General features: G+C 45.6%; 3 protein-coding genes across 4 annotated transcripts in view; 2 read left to right on the top strand and 1 right to left on the bottom strand.

Annotated features, from left to right (window-relative positions):
• LOC126962828 (uncharacterized) overlaps positions 1-9,716 on the bottom strand; it is a 117,064-nt gene extending 107,348 nt beyond the window's left edge. For both annotated transcript variants that reach the window (XR_007728821.1, XM_050804380.1), the window contains exon 1: positions 8,899-9,716. The gene's annotated coding sequence lies outside the window, so the exon portion shown is untranslated. The remainder of the gene's footprint in view (positions 1-8,898) is intronic.
• Positions 1-16,475, top strand: part of MYSM1 (Myb like, SWIRM and MPN domains 1) — a 922,196-nt gene that overhangs the window by 787,166 nt on the left and 118,555 nt on the right. The gene's annotated exons all lie outside the window — the stretch shown is intronic.
• JUN (Jun proto-oncogene, AP-1 transcription factor subunit) lies at positions 10,345-13,440 on the top strand. Its single transcript, XM_050804328.1, has one exon. The coding sequence runs from the start codon at positions 11,144-11,146 to the stop codon at positions 12,146-12,148; it is 1,005 nt and encodes a 334-aa protein (XP_050660285.1). The 5' UTR covers positions 10,345-11,143; the 3' UTR covers positions 12,149-13,440.

Raw genomic sequence — 16,475 nt, 5'->3', positions numbered from 1 at the left:
AAAAGAAACATGTATTCTGATTTTTCAAATTACAAGTGGAATACATGTTCGTTGTAGATAATTTTAAAACAAACAGGCAAGCATAAGAAAGTGGAAATTACCCAAAAATCACAACCATTGACATCCTGATGGTTAATCAGCCATATTTCCTTCTAGGTAAATGCATACCCATATTACATATTATACTTGTACATCACACAAAGCCTTCTGAATGCATTTATTAAGTATATGCATACATATATTACCAGGCCCTCCTCTCAGGCTCTCTCCATTCTTCTTTACCTTTTTGTCCCTCCAAACATGTCCCATATTCAATAATATCCAGGCCTTTGTACATGCACTCCCTCTTCCCAGAATATTCTTTCTCTCTCCACTATCTCCTCTTTTCCCGGCTACTCCTACTCATCTTGGAGGACTCAGTTCCTAGAGGACAATTCTCTGACCCTGACACTTGTCAGATTTCCCTAGGACACCTAGAGTATCCTGTTCCTTGTTTTTCATAGCATTGCCATACTGAACTAGTCTTGCCTCTTTATTCTATTTTCCTTGCTAGACCCCAACTTGTGGGAAGGTACTATAGCTTTTGTTCACCAGTGATTACCAATGGCTGTCCCATAGTAATTGTTCAAAATTTTTTGAATAAATGAGTAAAATACTTAACAATATGGGCTATCTCTATTTCTTCTGAAATCCCCAAAGCACCTTACAATTCTCAATAAATACCCACTGAAAGATTAAATATGGAAGAGTATGTAAGACATGGCAACATGTCTCATGAAGTTTATAAATTAGATGGGAAGAAAGCATTGTAAAAGGAACCTCAGCACAATTAAATGCTATATTCTTTTCTTCTGCCTCCTCCACTACTTTTCTTCAAACTAGAAAAAGCAGAACAAAATCCCTAAGTTCAGTTCCACATTTGTTTCTTCACTGAGGGTATCCTGCAGCACTAACTGAAATAAAACAGCAGCAGCTTTAACACATATGCTCCAACATCTCCGTGGCTCAACACGATAAAGTTGATTCTTCATTCCATCAAAATCCTATTGAGAATATTTCTGGTCGATAAGTAACCTTTCACAGGGTTATTCAGAGATCTAGACTCCCATCTGTGGCCCTGCCCTTCTCTATGACCTTGGAGTCACAGAGACCAGGAGATGCAGAGAGACGGTTTTGTGAGCCAAGCCTGTAAGTGACACACAGCACATCCACTGCATGGACTAAAACTCAGCCACAGGCATTCAGAAAGGAGGCCAGGAAATGTAGTCTATCTGTACATACAAGAGGAAAAGAAAAGAGGTTTGGTGAAAACTTTGTAGTTCTTCTGCCACAGTTGGTAAGGGAGTACCTAATCTTCTCAAGTGATCCCAAGACCAGGTAATTTTGATTTATGGATACTTAAAACACTCATTATTTTGACAGAAAAATATCCATCTAATAGTGGACATGAGAATGTATCATTCCAGGTTTATGAATTTTGAAGGTAAAAAAAGTTTAATTCCAGAAACGAGAAACAGTGACGTTAATACCACTCCTGAATTCCAAATGAGATTCTTTAAGATGGCTTTTATGAACATTGAAAATAAAAATGATGATTACTATAAGTACAATGGGTTCAAAAGGAATTATCATAAATGAACCTAGCATAATTTCTGGCACATAGTAGATAACAAATATATGTTGAGCAGGGGAACTACAATTCTACTTTTAAGGCAACTATCCTATTGACAAATAATTTTAACTTCAGACAGTTCTTTCTTAAATATAGGAAAATTTTCTTCTCTAACTTCTAACCATTAGCCTAGCTCTGACCTCAAAACCTACAGAGACTCCTATGGGCACTCTCTTGGTCTTCCCCCTGCCTTCTCCAACCCACACTTCTCCCAGGCAAATAATCCCAGTTTATTCAATTCTTCTCCACAAGACAAGATTTCAGGCCTCTCACCATTTGCTGTCCTTCCCACAGATATTTGTGGTTGGCCAAGTTGCTTTCCAAATTTCATGCCCACAATATTCCCAATGATGGGACCCAATGGTGTCCAACCAGTAGCATTTAGTAGAATTACTACTCTTGGCTTTGGGCATCGTGTCCTTACTTTGTGACTAGAAGTATTTAAGTAGTGAAGATGTTAGCAAAGGAATTTCTGCATTGGAAGAAAGGCAGGATTTGGAAGGTGACCACTAAGGACTCTTGCCACTTTATGATCCTATAGGTTTTGTAGAAGTTCTGAGTAGAGAAAAGGCATCACCATAAATGTGATAATGTATACAACAGTTATACATTACTCCTTGACAAAAACCTTGAAGGAAATTCAAGAGGACTTCCACAAGGGCTCTGATGTATAAAAAAGATTTATTGGGTATATTCCCTGTGCTAAGCATGCTAGATGCTATGGATACAGTAGAGACCAAGAGATACGGTTTTTCTATATTTTTGACACTTGGCATCTAGTGTGTGAAATGGACTTTAATAAGATAGTTTTTTAAAAAACAAAAAATACATAATTACATAAAGAAATATAGAATAATACTTTTTTAAACATTCTATTGTTAAGAGAAAATCACCATTTCCCTGGCCTCAGTTTTCCATGATGGGACATCTGCTAAAATAACCCTCTTATCCTCTCTTTCCATCCTTTACATATACTCCCCATGGGAAGAAAAGTAATTTGAGTTACCTGATTGCTGAGTTCACAAAAAAGACCCATGCATGCCCCCCTCAGAAACTGGCTCTCTCTTTTCAGAGTCAATTCGTCCAAAGGATGAATACTCTCACTGTACCTCTGGAGAAGGCCTGCAACTGTCCATCATTGCCAGGAACCAGTAGGTAAGTTTAATGCATGGGTGAAACATCGGTGCTATGGGTTGAATGTTTGTCTCCTCCAAACCTCATGTTGAAATTTGATCCCACCTGTTGGAGGTGGGGCCAAATGGGAGGTGTTTGGGCCATGGGAGCAGAACCTTCATGAATAGATTAATGCCCTCCCTGGGGGTGAGGCAGGGAGTGAGTTCTAACTATTCTCAGGAGAGCTGGATGTTAAAAAGAGCCTTGCACCTCCCCCTTTTCTCTCTTGCTTCCCTTTTGCCCACGTGATCTCTACACATCCAGAACCCCTTCACCTTCTTGCATGAGTAGAAACAGCCTGAGGCCCTTACCAGATGCAGATGCCGAATCATGAACTTTCCAAGCAGCAGAATTATAAGCCAAATACACCTTATTTTTACTTTATAAACTAGCAGCCTCAAGAATTCCTTCATAGCAACACAAAGAGACTAAGACAACCAGGAAATAAACTGTGGCCTCCTGTTTGCCATACCCTCCAAACCAGTCTGTATTAATTTTCACATTGATATTTTGATCCTCACTCATCTGATTCCTGTGTCTAACTCTCAGCTGGTTCTTAACTCCTGAAGGTAAGAAATGGGTGTTATTCATAATCCTTCTCAAAGAAAAGTTATAGGGACTTATGAGAGTATAAGGAGAAATCGAATTTACATGCAGAGAGGGCACATTAGGAAAAATCACAGAGTGCCTCTTTGTCATTTAAGCTAACATTCAAAGAAAGATAGAAATTGGCCAAAAACAAGGAAGGGTTAAGAGGGCTCTTATAAAGGTTCTTAGACAACAAGCAGTTTGTCTTATTTGAGGAATAAATGAAGGCTAGTGTGGGAGTCATCAGGACTGGTCACCACAGGATTGTGCTTCCTGGTCCCCTTGTGGCTTGGCTGGGCTGGGCCATGAGACTGGTTTTAGTCAATAAATGTGTGAGAGGTGACATGTGACATTTTTAGGAAAAGACACTTAATTGCTGAGATGAGACTCTTCAAAGTTGCCTTTCCTTCTACCATGAGATCTGAAATGTTCCTGAAGGTGGGTGTTCCATCAGCCTGGGTCCTAGAGGAAGGTGATGTGATCAGAGTGCTTGCCAACCCTTGATGGACATATAGAAGGAGCAAGGAAAAAAAAAAAAAACTTATTTCTTAAGTCACTGAGGTTTGGGAAAAAAAGATTTAATTATAGCATATGAGCATGTAGGAACAAGAAAAATCTTTATTTCTTAAGTCACTGAGGTTTGGAAATATTTTTAATCATAGCATAACTTAGGCTATCCTGATTGATTCAGCCATAGGCAGTGTGGCTGGAGAAAAGTGAGATGAGAAGTCCTAGCTCTTTTAAGCTAATAGGATGCCTTTAAGGAGGCTTCAGCAAGGGAATTTGACATTTTCCAAATATTATGTATTAAAACAAGGTACTATTGCTACTCAATCATTAAAACACCCCCTTCATTCCACTATGGAAAAGGCTATTTTAAAAAAATCCATCAGCAAGCATTTACTGAGCACCTTCTATACTTCCAAATACCACGCTCTGTATTAAGCATTGGAGATACAAAATAAGAATAAGACACAGTTGCTGGATTTAGAGTCAGGGGTTTAAGAAGACATTTACAAGATCATGTGAAAAACTTTCTCTACTTCAGGTATGTACCCAGTATGGTGACAGCCAAACAGGATAGTAACTATTCGAGGTGAAGCATGAGATGGGGTGAGGGAAAGCTTCAGAGGTAGTGATTATTTGAGCTGGCTACTGAAGGGTGAATAGGAGTTTGCCAGGTAGCCTTTTGATTAGGGATAAAAGTACGTGCAAAGACAGGAAACTGTCAGAGGGATGGAAAATATTTGGGGTGGCAGCCACTCAGAGGAATGGAGGGAATGTGGAGTACAGGGTGTGGTAGGCTGCAATAGTATTCAAAAATACTTGCTGCCCCTCCTCACTGACATCAGGCTCGGTCATGTAAATTGCTCTCAGCATAAGCTTTAAGAGTCATGCTCTTTTCTCTCTGCCATGACAGTAATGTTTGGACAGAGGGTGCTTCATTAACCAAGGTCCTTGAGCAAAGATAATGTGTGTAAATCAGAGACACAGCCAACTTATGGTAGATGTATTAGTCTGTTCTCACATCGCTAATAAAGACATACCTGAGATTGGGAAATTTATAAAGGAAAGAGGTTTAATGGACTCACAGTTTTACATGGCTGGGGAGGCCTCACAATCATGGCAGAAGGCAAAGGAGAAGCAAAGGTACATCTTACATGGTGGCAAGCAAGAGAGCTGTGCAGGGGAACTCCCATTTATAAAACCATGAGCTCTTATGAGACTAATTCACTACCATGAGAACAGTACGGGGGAAACTGCCCCCATGATTCAATCTGACCCCATCCTTGACATGTGGGGATTATTACAATTCAAGGTGAGATTTGAGTGGGGACACAACCAAACCATATGAGTGGACATGCAATATGAGTGAGAAACAATTCTGTGGTTGTAACCCAGTAAGACTTTTGGATGGCTAACACAGCATAACCTAGAGTATACGGAAGTGTGCATTTCCAGCTCTTTGACTTCCAGGTACCTAGTAGGATTGCACTTTCCTGCACCCCTTAAGTAAGGCATGGTCATGTGGCTTATTTTAGCCAATAACATGTAAATACAATAAAAAAGTGTCATTCCTAGGAGGGAGCTTTTAAAACCAATATGAGTTCACCAAAGTGATGGAATGATTGTTGAAGCATGTGTCAAGACGAAACCTTCTTCAGACTAGGTTTCTAAATGAGCACATTAAGCAGAGCCCCATGAACTTGAACATGTAGTATGAGCAAAATATAAAATTTACTGTTAAGCCACTGAGATTTTAGGATTGTTTGTTATGGCAGCATAACCTAAACCATCCTGACTGATATAAAAATTGGCTCCTAGATATGGGTTAGTGTAGTAACAACAATAAGCATAACAACAATAAAACTAAACAATCATTTAGAGGGAGATAACTAAGAACACTGCTATCAGAAGCTGAAGGGATGGTGATCTGTTTGGTAAACAGATCACCTGTGATAATGCAGAAGGCAGATCATGAACCTGATGAACTAAAGCAAAGGATTGTAAAACAGAAAGTGAGTAGTGTGTGTTGGTGGCTGTTGGATGCATTCTGAAAGTTACTACAAGCTATTCAAAGATGAACTCAGAAAAATTTGGCCTGTTTGCAATTAGGAATGAAATGGAATAGAGAAAATCTATAAATCCAGGGATTTATATCATTAAAAGAGGCAATTGTTTCCCAGTCCCAACTAGTAAAATATAAAATCAAGAAATACTTCTAGCAAGAAAGGACCTGGAAGAAACTCAGCTTTGAAGTAAGGATCAAGTCACAAAGTATGAACCTACTATTAAAACCTCAGGATAGGAGGCCGAGGAAGGTGGATCACCTGAGGTTGGGAGTTCAAGACAAGCCTGACCAACATGGAAAAATTCCGTCTCTACTAAAAATACAAAATTAGCCAGGCGTGGTGGTGCATGCCTGTAATTCCAGCTACTCAGGAGGCTGAGGCAGGAGAATCGCTTGAACCCGGGAGGTAGAGGTTGCGGTGAGCCGAGATCGTGCCATTGCACTCCAGCCAGACCAACAAGAGCAAAATTCCATCTCAGAAAAAAAAAAAAAAAACAGGATCAATTAAGATCTTACCCAGCATATGCTTTCAACTGGACAAACTGGCTCTGGGAAAAGGAAGAAAGGTCTAACTCTCCCACCAAAACCCAGTAAGCCCAAAGTGCTCAAAATCAAGTGAAGAGCAAGAGAGTAAGACAGCAGAAGAGAGACAGAGGAGTCAACAGGCAGGATAGCAGGAAAACAAAGAGATATGGCAAACCAAAGAAGTATATCTGGAAAAGAATTTTGTGGCTATTGGCACATGGAACACCTTATATCAGATAGATAAGAAGCCTACCTACACATATTCAATACTTAATGTCACTCTGCATCTCCCCAACTTTTAAAAGCTTCTTTAAAAGCATATTTTCCAATGCCTGCTTTAGCTGTGGAAAAGGAAGACTCTCCAAAGGCAAATCCAGGAATCATGGACAACAATGGACAGGGCAGCTTGGTGCTGTGACCACATGGCTCTTTAAGGTTGTCTCCCTTGAAAAAAGAACGAGGGAATTCCACCAGGGGAAGGAGAGAAGACCAAACATTTGGTGAACAGAAAGGGAGATAGAGTCTTTAGTGCTATTCCCCAAATATTCCTGGAGATCCCTTTGAGACACCTGGTAGGATTACAGTGACCTAAAGTTAGGCATGGCCATGTAACTGCTTTGGCCAATGATGTATGAGCAGAAGTGATGGGTGTCATTTCCAGGTGGATGCTCTGACAGCCATGATGTTCCGAGTTCCTTCCCCACAGACAGGATAGCCTTGAAAAGGGGTATCAAGACAAGGCCTCTTTGAGCCTGAGCCCTTGAGTGGCTACAATGAGCAGAGCTACCCTGCCAACCTACAATGGTCATGTGGCGGAAATGACAAACTTTCACTGGAATAAACCACTGATATGTTAGGGTTGTTTGTTACGGGAGCACAACACTGCCTTTCCTGACAGAACTGGGAGTGACAGATAAGGCTGGAGAGAGAAGTTAGATTGCGAAAAGCCCCTTCTCCCAGGCATAGGAATCGGAACACTCCTGGTTGTAAGGAAAAGCCAATGAAGGCTTCCAAGCAGGGGCGTTAACATGAACAGATTTGTTATTTTTTTGGATGAAATATGCTATTTCTCAACATAAGGAGAAGATCAGCCTACTAAACCACATGAGGCACAGAGGAACACACAGAACCCTTAGGTAAAAGATATATATTTATACAAAGTCCTAAGTCTTGAAATTTCTAAATACAGGAACTCTGAACGGAGTTATAGTCAGAGGATCAGGCAAGAAAATTTCTTTTATGCCACAAACGCTATTTCCTCTGCAGATAACTAATACTCCACAAGAAAGTTTGCCAGAGTAGAGAAAATACAAAGGAATGTAACACAGACCTGAGGTCAATTTCCAGGTGCCTGTGTGACCCAAACAAAGATACTTAACCTCTCTGGGCCTATTTCCTCACATGTTAAATCTGGTAATAATATATGTCTCTCAAGATGGTTGTGGGGAGAAAACAGCATACTTAAATTACTTAGGAGAATGCCTGGCAGATAAGTGTTTAATACATGAAACTTATTTTTATTACTGTTATAAAAAAATATTTAGAACACCAGCTCCCTGATTACAACAGAAAATTATTCAGGGCAACAGACAGAGGAGAATGTTCTCTCCTTGAGGAAGTAACTGGATCTTGTCATCACTGTAAACCTACCCCACCCCCTCCCCAGCTCAGCGCCTGGCTCACAGTAGGCTTTCAGTTACCCTCTGCAGATCAGTGAAAGCTAGGTGGGTGCACGGAGTGAAGAAAAGTTGGCAGGTTTCCCACTGATACCAGCTGCTGTTGGTTTCTGAACACTCAAAGCCGCAAATACCTTAGGGCTGGGGGCAATGAACCCTAGGCTGAATTCCAAGTTCAGAAACAGTGAAGTCTGAATTTAGAACCTAGGAACTTAAACTGCTGCAGGTCCAACTTCAAGCCCCAGTTCTAGACAGAGGCTTGGGAAAGAGCTGACTTCTAACCCTGTTCCCCCTCTCCTCCTCCCCTCGAAGCTTCTCACAGGAAAGTACACCTGGTCCTGCCAAATCGCACTCTTATATCCTGGCATCCTATCCAGGCTCTGCGAGGATGGAAACCGCGAGGCAGGGGAGGGAAGCGAGCTGTTTGGCCACCACCTCCCTAGTGCTGCAGGCGACCCTGTCACACTAACTCCCGGCAGCCCGGTGATGTGGACGGCACCGGCCCCACCTGCAGATGAGGGTAATGAAGCTCAGAGGAGCTCCGTGATTTGCTCGCTTCACACTGTTGCAGCCTGGCCACGAAAGAACCAGCATTCCCGACTTCGGGATTCTTTCCACCACACACTTTCGTCCCTAAGGGGTGGGGGGCGGGGGGAAGATAAAATAACAACCGCGGAAAAGGAACCACTTACATGTGTCTAGCGCTTCCTAGAGGCTACTCAGGATATGGGCCCACCACCCGGCCGGGAAGGCGGAGATTTGAAGTCCAGGTTCTACCCCGGGCTCCTGAGTTCTACTGCGTTACTTTATGCGAGTGTCCCCCGCCTTCTGAGCTTGTTTTCCCGGAAGCAACTCGGCGCGGGTGGAGAGTGTGTGCGTGTGTGTGTGTGTGCGCGCGCGCGCATGTTGTGCGTGTTGTGTTAAGCGTGTGTGTGTTGTCCGGGGGCGGGAAGGGGAGTAGACTAACACCGGGGTTCCCCGAGTTTCGGATCGCCTACACGCTTGTTCCCATCTGGACCCTGTTACCCACTAATTGCGCCCACTATAAAAACTGCCCCTCGGAGGCAAAGCTGTGATCCCCCGCGCCCTTTCCCCCACGGTCCCGGAGGATGAAGTGGGGTGCAACGGAGACTCAGCTGAGCGTCCAGTTTTGGGCAATACAAATCTCTCAGCTTCTAAGAGCAGCCAGACAACCCCGCGGACCATCGCTCCTGAACTTGACCGAGATGCAAACTTCGGAGCGTTTCTCAACGTGGGGGGCCGACTCTCGGGAGACCGCCCCCAAACTTAAGCCCCCTTAGGCTCGCCCCCAACTGGGACTTCACAGAGCCACCTTAAGGGCGGTGCTCCCGCCCCCCGGAAGTGCGGGGGGGCGGCGGACCTGGACTCTCAGCCTCCCGCCCCGCGCGGTGGCGGACGCCGGTGGATGACTTCGAGCCCCACAAGTGGGGAAACACAACCACCCCTCGCCCGCACCCTTGACCCAAAACAACTGGCCGGGTTCCCTGGCCTCCCGGGTCCCCGCATCCCCTGCATCCCAGTCCGCAGCCGTGAACTTGAGCCCCCTCCGTCAGATGTTGCGAGCGTCCGCCCGCTCGCGGCAGCCACCGTCACTAGACAGTCAAACCCCAAGACGTCAGCCCACAATGCACCGGGCGGGCCGGGAAAAACGGCCCGGGGAGGGGACCGGGGAAGAGAGGGCCGAGAGGCGTGCGGCAGGGGGGAGGGTAGGAGAAAGAAGGGCCCGACTGTAGGAGGGCAGCGGAGCATTACCTCATCCCGTGAGCCTCCGCGGGCCCAGAGAAGAATCTTCTAGGGTGGAGTCTCCATGGTGACGGGCGGGCCCGCCCCCCTGAGAGCGACGCGAGCCAATGGGAAGGCCTTGGGGTGACATCATGGGCTATTTTTAGGGGTTGACTGGTAGCAGATAAGTGTTGAGCTCGAGCTGGATAAGGGCTCAGAGTTGCACTGAGTGTGGCTGAAGCAGCGAGGCGGGAGTGGAGGTGCGCGGACTCAGGCAGGCAGACAGACACAACCAGCCAGCCAGGACGGCAGTATAGTCCGAACTGCAAATCTTATTTTCTTTTCCACCTTCTCTCCAACTGCCCAGAGCTAGCGCCTGTGGCTCCCGGGCTGGTGTTACGAGGAGTGCCCAGAGAGCCTGGTCTCCAGCCGCCCCCAGGAGGAGAGCCCTGCTGCCCAGGCGCTGTTGACAGCGGTGGCGAGCAGCGGTACCCACGCGCCCGCCGGGGGAAGTCGGCGAGCGACTGCAGCAGCAAAGAACTTTCTCGGCCCGGAGGACCGGAGACAACTGGCCCAGAGTCCCGGAGCGAACTTTTGCAAGCCTTTCCTGCGTCTTAGGCTATTCGGCGGCGGTAAAGACCAGGAGGCGGCGGACAGCCACGCAAAAGAAGAAGGACGTGCGCTCAGCTTCGCTCGCACCGGTTGCTGAACTTGGGCGAGCGCGAGCCGCGGCTGCCGGGCGCCCCCTCCCCCTCGCAGCGGAGGAGGGGACAAGTCGTCGGAGTCTGGGCGGCCGAGACCCGCCGCTGGTCGGCCTCTGCGGGTCGGCACTGATCCGCGCCGCCGGGAGAGCCGCTGCTCTGGGAAGCGAGTTCGCCCGCGGACTCCAAGGAACGGCGGCGCCCGAAGAGCGCTCAGTGAGTGACCGCGACTTTTCAAAGCCGGGTAGCGCGCGCGCGAGTCGACAAGTAAGAGTGCGGGAGGCATCTTAATTAACCCTGCGCTCCCTGGAGCGAGCTGGTGAGGAGGGCGCAGCGGGGACGACAACCAGCGGGTGCGCGCGCTCTTAGAGAAACTTTCCCTGCCAAAGGCCCCGGGGGGCACGGGTGTCCCCCGCTTGCCAGAGCGCTGTTGCGGCCCCGAAACTTCAGCACGCAGCCCAAACTAACCTCACGTGAAGTGACGGACTGTTCTATGACTGCAAAGATGGAAACGACCTTCTATGATGATGCCCTCAACGCCTCGTTCCTCCCGTCCGAAAGCGGAGCTTATGGCTACAGTAACCCCAAGATCCTGAAACAGAGCATGACCCTGAACCTGGCCGACCCAGTGGGGAGCCTGAAGCCGCACCTCCGCGCCAAGAACTCGGACCTCCTCACCTCGCCCGACGTGGGGCTGCTCAAGCTGGCGTCGCCCGAGCTGGAGCGCCTGATAATCCAGTCCAGCAACGGGCACATCACCACCACGCCGACCCCCACCCAGTTCCTGTGCCCCAAGAACGTGACAGACGAGCAGGAGGGCTTCGCCGAGGGCTTCGTGCGCGCCCTGGCCGAACTGCACAGCCAGAACACGCTGCCCAGCGTCACGTCAGCGGCGCAGCCGGTCAGCGGGGCGGGCATGGTAGCTCCAGCGGTAGCCTCGGTGGCAGGGGGCAGCGGCAGCGGAGGCTTCAGCGCCAGCCTGCACAGCGAGCCGCCCGTCTACGCCAACCTCAGCAACTTCAACCCAGGCGCGCTGAGCAGCGGCGGCGGGGCGCCCTCCTACGGCGCGGCCGGCCTGGCCTTTCCCGCGCAACCCCAGCAGCAGCAGCCGCCGCCGCAGCCGCCGCACCACCTGCCCCAGCAGATGCCCGTGCAGCACCCGCGGCTGCAAGCCCTGAAGGAGGAGCCTCAGACAGTGCCCGAGATGCCTGGCGAGACGCCGCCCCTGTCCCCCATTGACATGGAGTCCCAGGAGCGGATCAAGGCGGAGAGGAAGCGTATGAGGAACCGCATTGCTGCCTCCAAGTGCCGAAAAAGGAAGCTGGAGAGAATCGCCCGGCTGGAGGAAAAAGTGAAAACCTTGAAAGCTCAGAACTCGGAGCTGGCGTCCACGGCCAACATGCTCAGGGAACAGGTGGCACAGCTTAAACAGAAAGTCATGAACCACGTTAACAGTGGGTGCCAACTCATGCTAACGCAGCAGTTGCAAACATTTTGAAGAGAGACTGTTGGGGGCTGAGGGGCAACGGAGAAAAAAAAATAACACAGAGAGACAGACTTGAGAACTTGACAAGTTGCGACGGAGAGAAAAAAGAAGTGTCCGAGAACTAAAGCCAAGGGTATCCAAGTTGGACTGGGTTGCGTCCTGACGGCGCCCCCAGTGTGCACGAGTGGGAAGGACTTGGCGCGCCCTCCCTTGGCGTGGAGCCAGGGAGCGGCCGCCTGCGGGCTGCCCCGCTTTGCGGACGGGCTGTCCCCGCGCGGACGGAACGTTGGACTTTTCGTTAACATTGACCAAGAACTGCATGGACCTAACATTCGATCTCATTCAGTATTAAAGGGGGGGGGGGGAGGGGGTTACAAACTGCAATAGAGACTGTAGATTGCTTCTGTAGTACTCATTAAGAACACAAAGCGGGGGGGAGGGCTGGGGAGGGGCGGCAGGAGGGAGGTTTGTGAGAGCGAGGCTGAGCCTACAGATGAACTCTTTCTGGCCTGCCTTCGTTAACTGTGTATGTACATATATATATTTTTTAATTTGATGAAAGCTGATTACTGTCAATAAACAGCTTCATGCCTTTGTAAGTTATTTCTTGTTTGTTTGTTTGGGTGTCCTGCCCAGTGTTGTTTGTAAATAAGAGATTTGGAGCACTCTGAGTTTACCATTTGTAATAAAGTATATAATTTTTTTATGTTTTGTTTCTGAAAATTCCAGAAAGGATATTTAAGAAAATACAATAAACTATTGAAAAGTACTCCCCTAACCTCTTTTCTGCATCATCTATAGATACTAGCTATCTAGGTGGAGTTGAAAGAGTTAAGAATGTCAATTAAAATCACTCTCAGTGCTTCTTACTATCAAGCAGTAAAAACTGTTCTCTATTAGACTTTAGAAATAAATGTTCCTGATGTACCTGCTTCTATGGCCAGGTTATACTCTTCTTCCCCCAGCTATCTATATGGAATTGCTTACCAAAGGATAGTGCGATGTTTCAGGAGGCTGGAGGAAGGGGGGGGGTGTTGCAGTGGAGAGGGACAGCCCACTGGGAAGTCAAACATTTCAAAGTTTGGGATTGTATCAAGTGGCATGTGCTGTGACCATTTATAATGTTAGTAGAAATTTAACAATAGATGCTTATTCTCAAAGCAGGAATTGGTGGCAGATTTTACAAAAGATGTATCCTTCCAATTTGGAATCTTCTCTTTGACAATTCCTAGATTAAAAGATGGCCTTTGCTTATGAATATTTATAACAGCATTCTTGTCACAATAAATGTATTCAAATACCAATAACAGATCTTGAATTGCTTCCCTTTACTACTTTTTTCTTCCCAAGTAATATACTGAAGCTTTTATTTTTAGTTGCTGAGGTTAACATTGCTGCAATCTGAAGTGACTTGAAAATTAAGAAGCAAAGAATTTAGGAAGAGTCAAACTGGAAGTTGTGATCTGAATGAAACAGTCTCCCAATTTTATTAATTCCCTCCTCTCTACTACCACCCTTTACCCCCAAATAAATACCTATGTCTAAGGAAACTAGCAGTTTAGCATTTTGGATCTGTCTATAGTTTATTTCTTAATTTGTTTCTCAAATAATCAACCTTGTTTAAGTAATTATAGAATCAGTCTCAAAAGATAGTAATCTAATACTATGGAAAAGATTCGCAAGAGAAAACATGAACATCAACTCAATGATTACATGCATAAATCAAACCTCAGCTCTAGGGAAATGGGAAACTTAAATTCTGACTACAGATGTAACTTAGGAGATCAACAAGGCAGTGCTCAACAAGGGAACAATTTTTTGCTTGGTTGCTTTTCATCCCAAGAGCCAGTGTGATTATCAGGCAGCAAAAGCAATTTGATATCCAGGAATATTTCACAAACCACTAATTGAGGCAGGGCTGTTTGCTCATTAGCAATGTTCTAGTACCCAATAGGTCTGGGAGTGCTAATATCCTGCCTGTGGCTGTAAATCCAAATACACAGAGTTTCTCCTTAGGAGTATCTCTAGGAGTGGAAGAGATTGGACAGGCTTGTTAGCTTCGGGTATACTCTCCCTTGTAATAACACTTCTTGAACAAAGGGTTACTGGGAGCAGAGCCCGGTTTGCCAAACTGAATTTGCCGATGTCAGCAACCCGGAAGGTGAGATGATTTTGACCATATGTAGAAATAGCAGAGGGACAATAAAGCACTTTGGGGTGGGGCTCTGTGGAAGCTAAACAAGAGCCAACTAGAAAAAATAAGCAGGCTGGGGAATTAATTACCTGCAAAGGTAGACTAAGCCCAGACAACAGTACAGCACAGAAAAGCCACACCACTCCCCAGTTTGCTTTAGATTTCAGTGTTTTAAAAAAAAAAAAAAAAAGTCTGAAACTCAGGCCTATCCCCATGCCTGATTGTTTCAATTAACATTCTAAATGTATAGTCTTGAAATTCTAACCATTCTAACCAAAAGGGGTGGAAATAAATAATTGTGGTAGAGGAAATTAACCATGATCTCTGGTAAATTTTGGAGACAAAAGATTAACTGCTTATAAACACTTAATGGTTAGCTTCATTATGGGCCTTCAATGAGTTAATCTTTAGGTAACACTAATAGTTGGAGCAGATGAAGCTAGTGACACATAGTTATTAATCCTCTTAATTTGTTTTACACATATATGTTACATATATAAAATAATTCAATCAGGGACATAACCCTCTGTGTCTATCAAGACAGAGGGTTCATGAACTCAATGAAAATGCCCAGAAAGTTGTGTGTGTGTGTCTGTACACACTCTTCTGAGGAGAGAGATTATTGCTTTTATTTGACCCTCCCAGAGTTCCATGACTCAAAAAAAAAAAAAAAAAAAAGTTGATAAACCACGAACTGACCAGCTTACATGCCCACTATCAGAAACATATCTTTGTATGAATCTAAATCCCTTGCTTTTTCACCCCTTCATGTTTCTGCTTGCATGTATTTGCCTGGAATACCTTTCCTTCTAGTTCAACTGATAAATCCTACCCATTCTTCAAGTCTTGGCGTAAGTGACACCTTCTCTGTAAAGCTTCTGTTGGTAACTCCATCTTCAAAGGGAATTAATAATTCCCTAGTGAGCATGATAACATTTCATGAAAAATCCTATGATAGCACTTACCAAAATGTGTTATGAACCTCTGTGTCTCCCGGTCAGAACCCTATCCTCTTCATCAATGGACTCCCAAACTTCTAATGCAGCGCCTAGCATATAGTAGATGTTCATGAAATAAACGTTTGATGACTGAAAGAACAAGTGAGCTCAAACCCTCCTCCAACATAATTCCAAGTCTCAGTTTCTTCTCGTAAATATACTTCATTCATTTCCAGGTGCATAACTCGCGATGGATCAACCTTCACCTCCTCAAAGTCAAACCTGGCCAACCCTCAAGTTCTAAAGCCTAGTTCTTAGTGAGTGTTCTTAAAAGAATTAAACTGTTAACACATTCATACATCCAGCCACACACAGTGTCCCTTCCTGCCTCCACTAATACAAGTGGGCATCTGCTTACATTAAATGGGTCTGCCTGAAACATTAGTTTTAAAGGTAGAAATGAAGGAGGATAGTAATTGTGTCCTTGGGCAGGCACAAAAACAGTTCCAGATGTGTCTTCATTAAAAACAACCAGCTTTATTGGTAATGACAGAGGGGACTTTCTGTTAGTAAAGTTAGACATATTTCAGGGGTCCAGAAATCAGTACCCAATGTTTGCTTGCTGAGACAGGAATCATGCTAATCCATCTATTCCTCCATGTCATTTCATTACTAGAGAAGTGCATTGGTTGAACCAAGGAAAGAGACCACGACTTCTAGTTTGATTGCCCCTTGCCTCCTCCACCTACCTCTATGGTGGTCAAGTAGGATCTCATAGAAGAGAGGAAGAGGGTTAGAAGCTGGGATGGCCCCAGAAGGTAAAACTATTCTTTCCGAACTCTAGAACCTAACTTGAGTTGTTTGGTTTTGGACTTTTGGACATCACAAAGCAGGGCATTCCTCTGGTCCTGGGTCTCTTTGGGACCCTGTGCTTGGCTGTGGGGATTCAATGATGAGCAAAATATAATCGCTTCTCAGGGAACTCACATTCTGGTAGAGGGGAATGTGGAGATGAAATAGAAACTATTCTAATTGCACAAGATATATGCTACAAGAAAAAGGTGCCAGATGGGAGCAGAAGGAGGCATTATTAGAAAATGCTTTATGGGAGAGGTGACATTTGAGCTGATCCAGTGGGCCTTACCAGGAAGAAAAGATTGGAAAGAAACTTGCATGCAAAGGCAGAGAAGTATGAGAAAACATCTTG

Source organism: Macaca thibetana, chromosome 1 (genome assembly GCF_024542745.1).
Source record: "Macaca thibetana thibetana isolate TM-01 chromosome 1, ASM2454274v1, whole genome shotgun sequence".
Taxonomy (NCBI): domain Eukaryota; kingdom Metazoa; phylum Chordata; class Mammalia; order Primates; family Cercopithecidae; genus Macaca; species Macaca thibetana.
The sequence above is the reverse complement of the archived record's forward strand: the minus strand, read 5'-3'. Positions and strand labels throughout refer to the sequence as shown.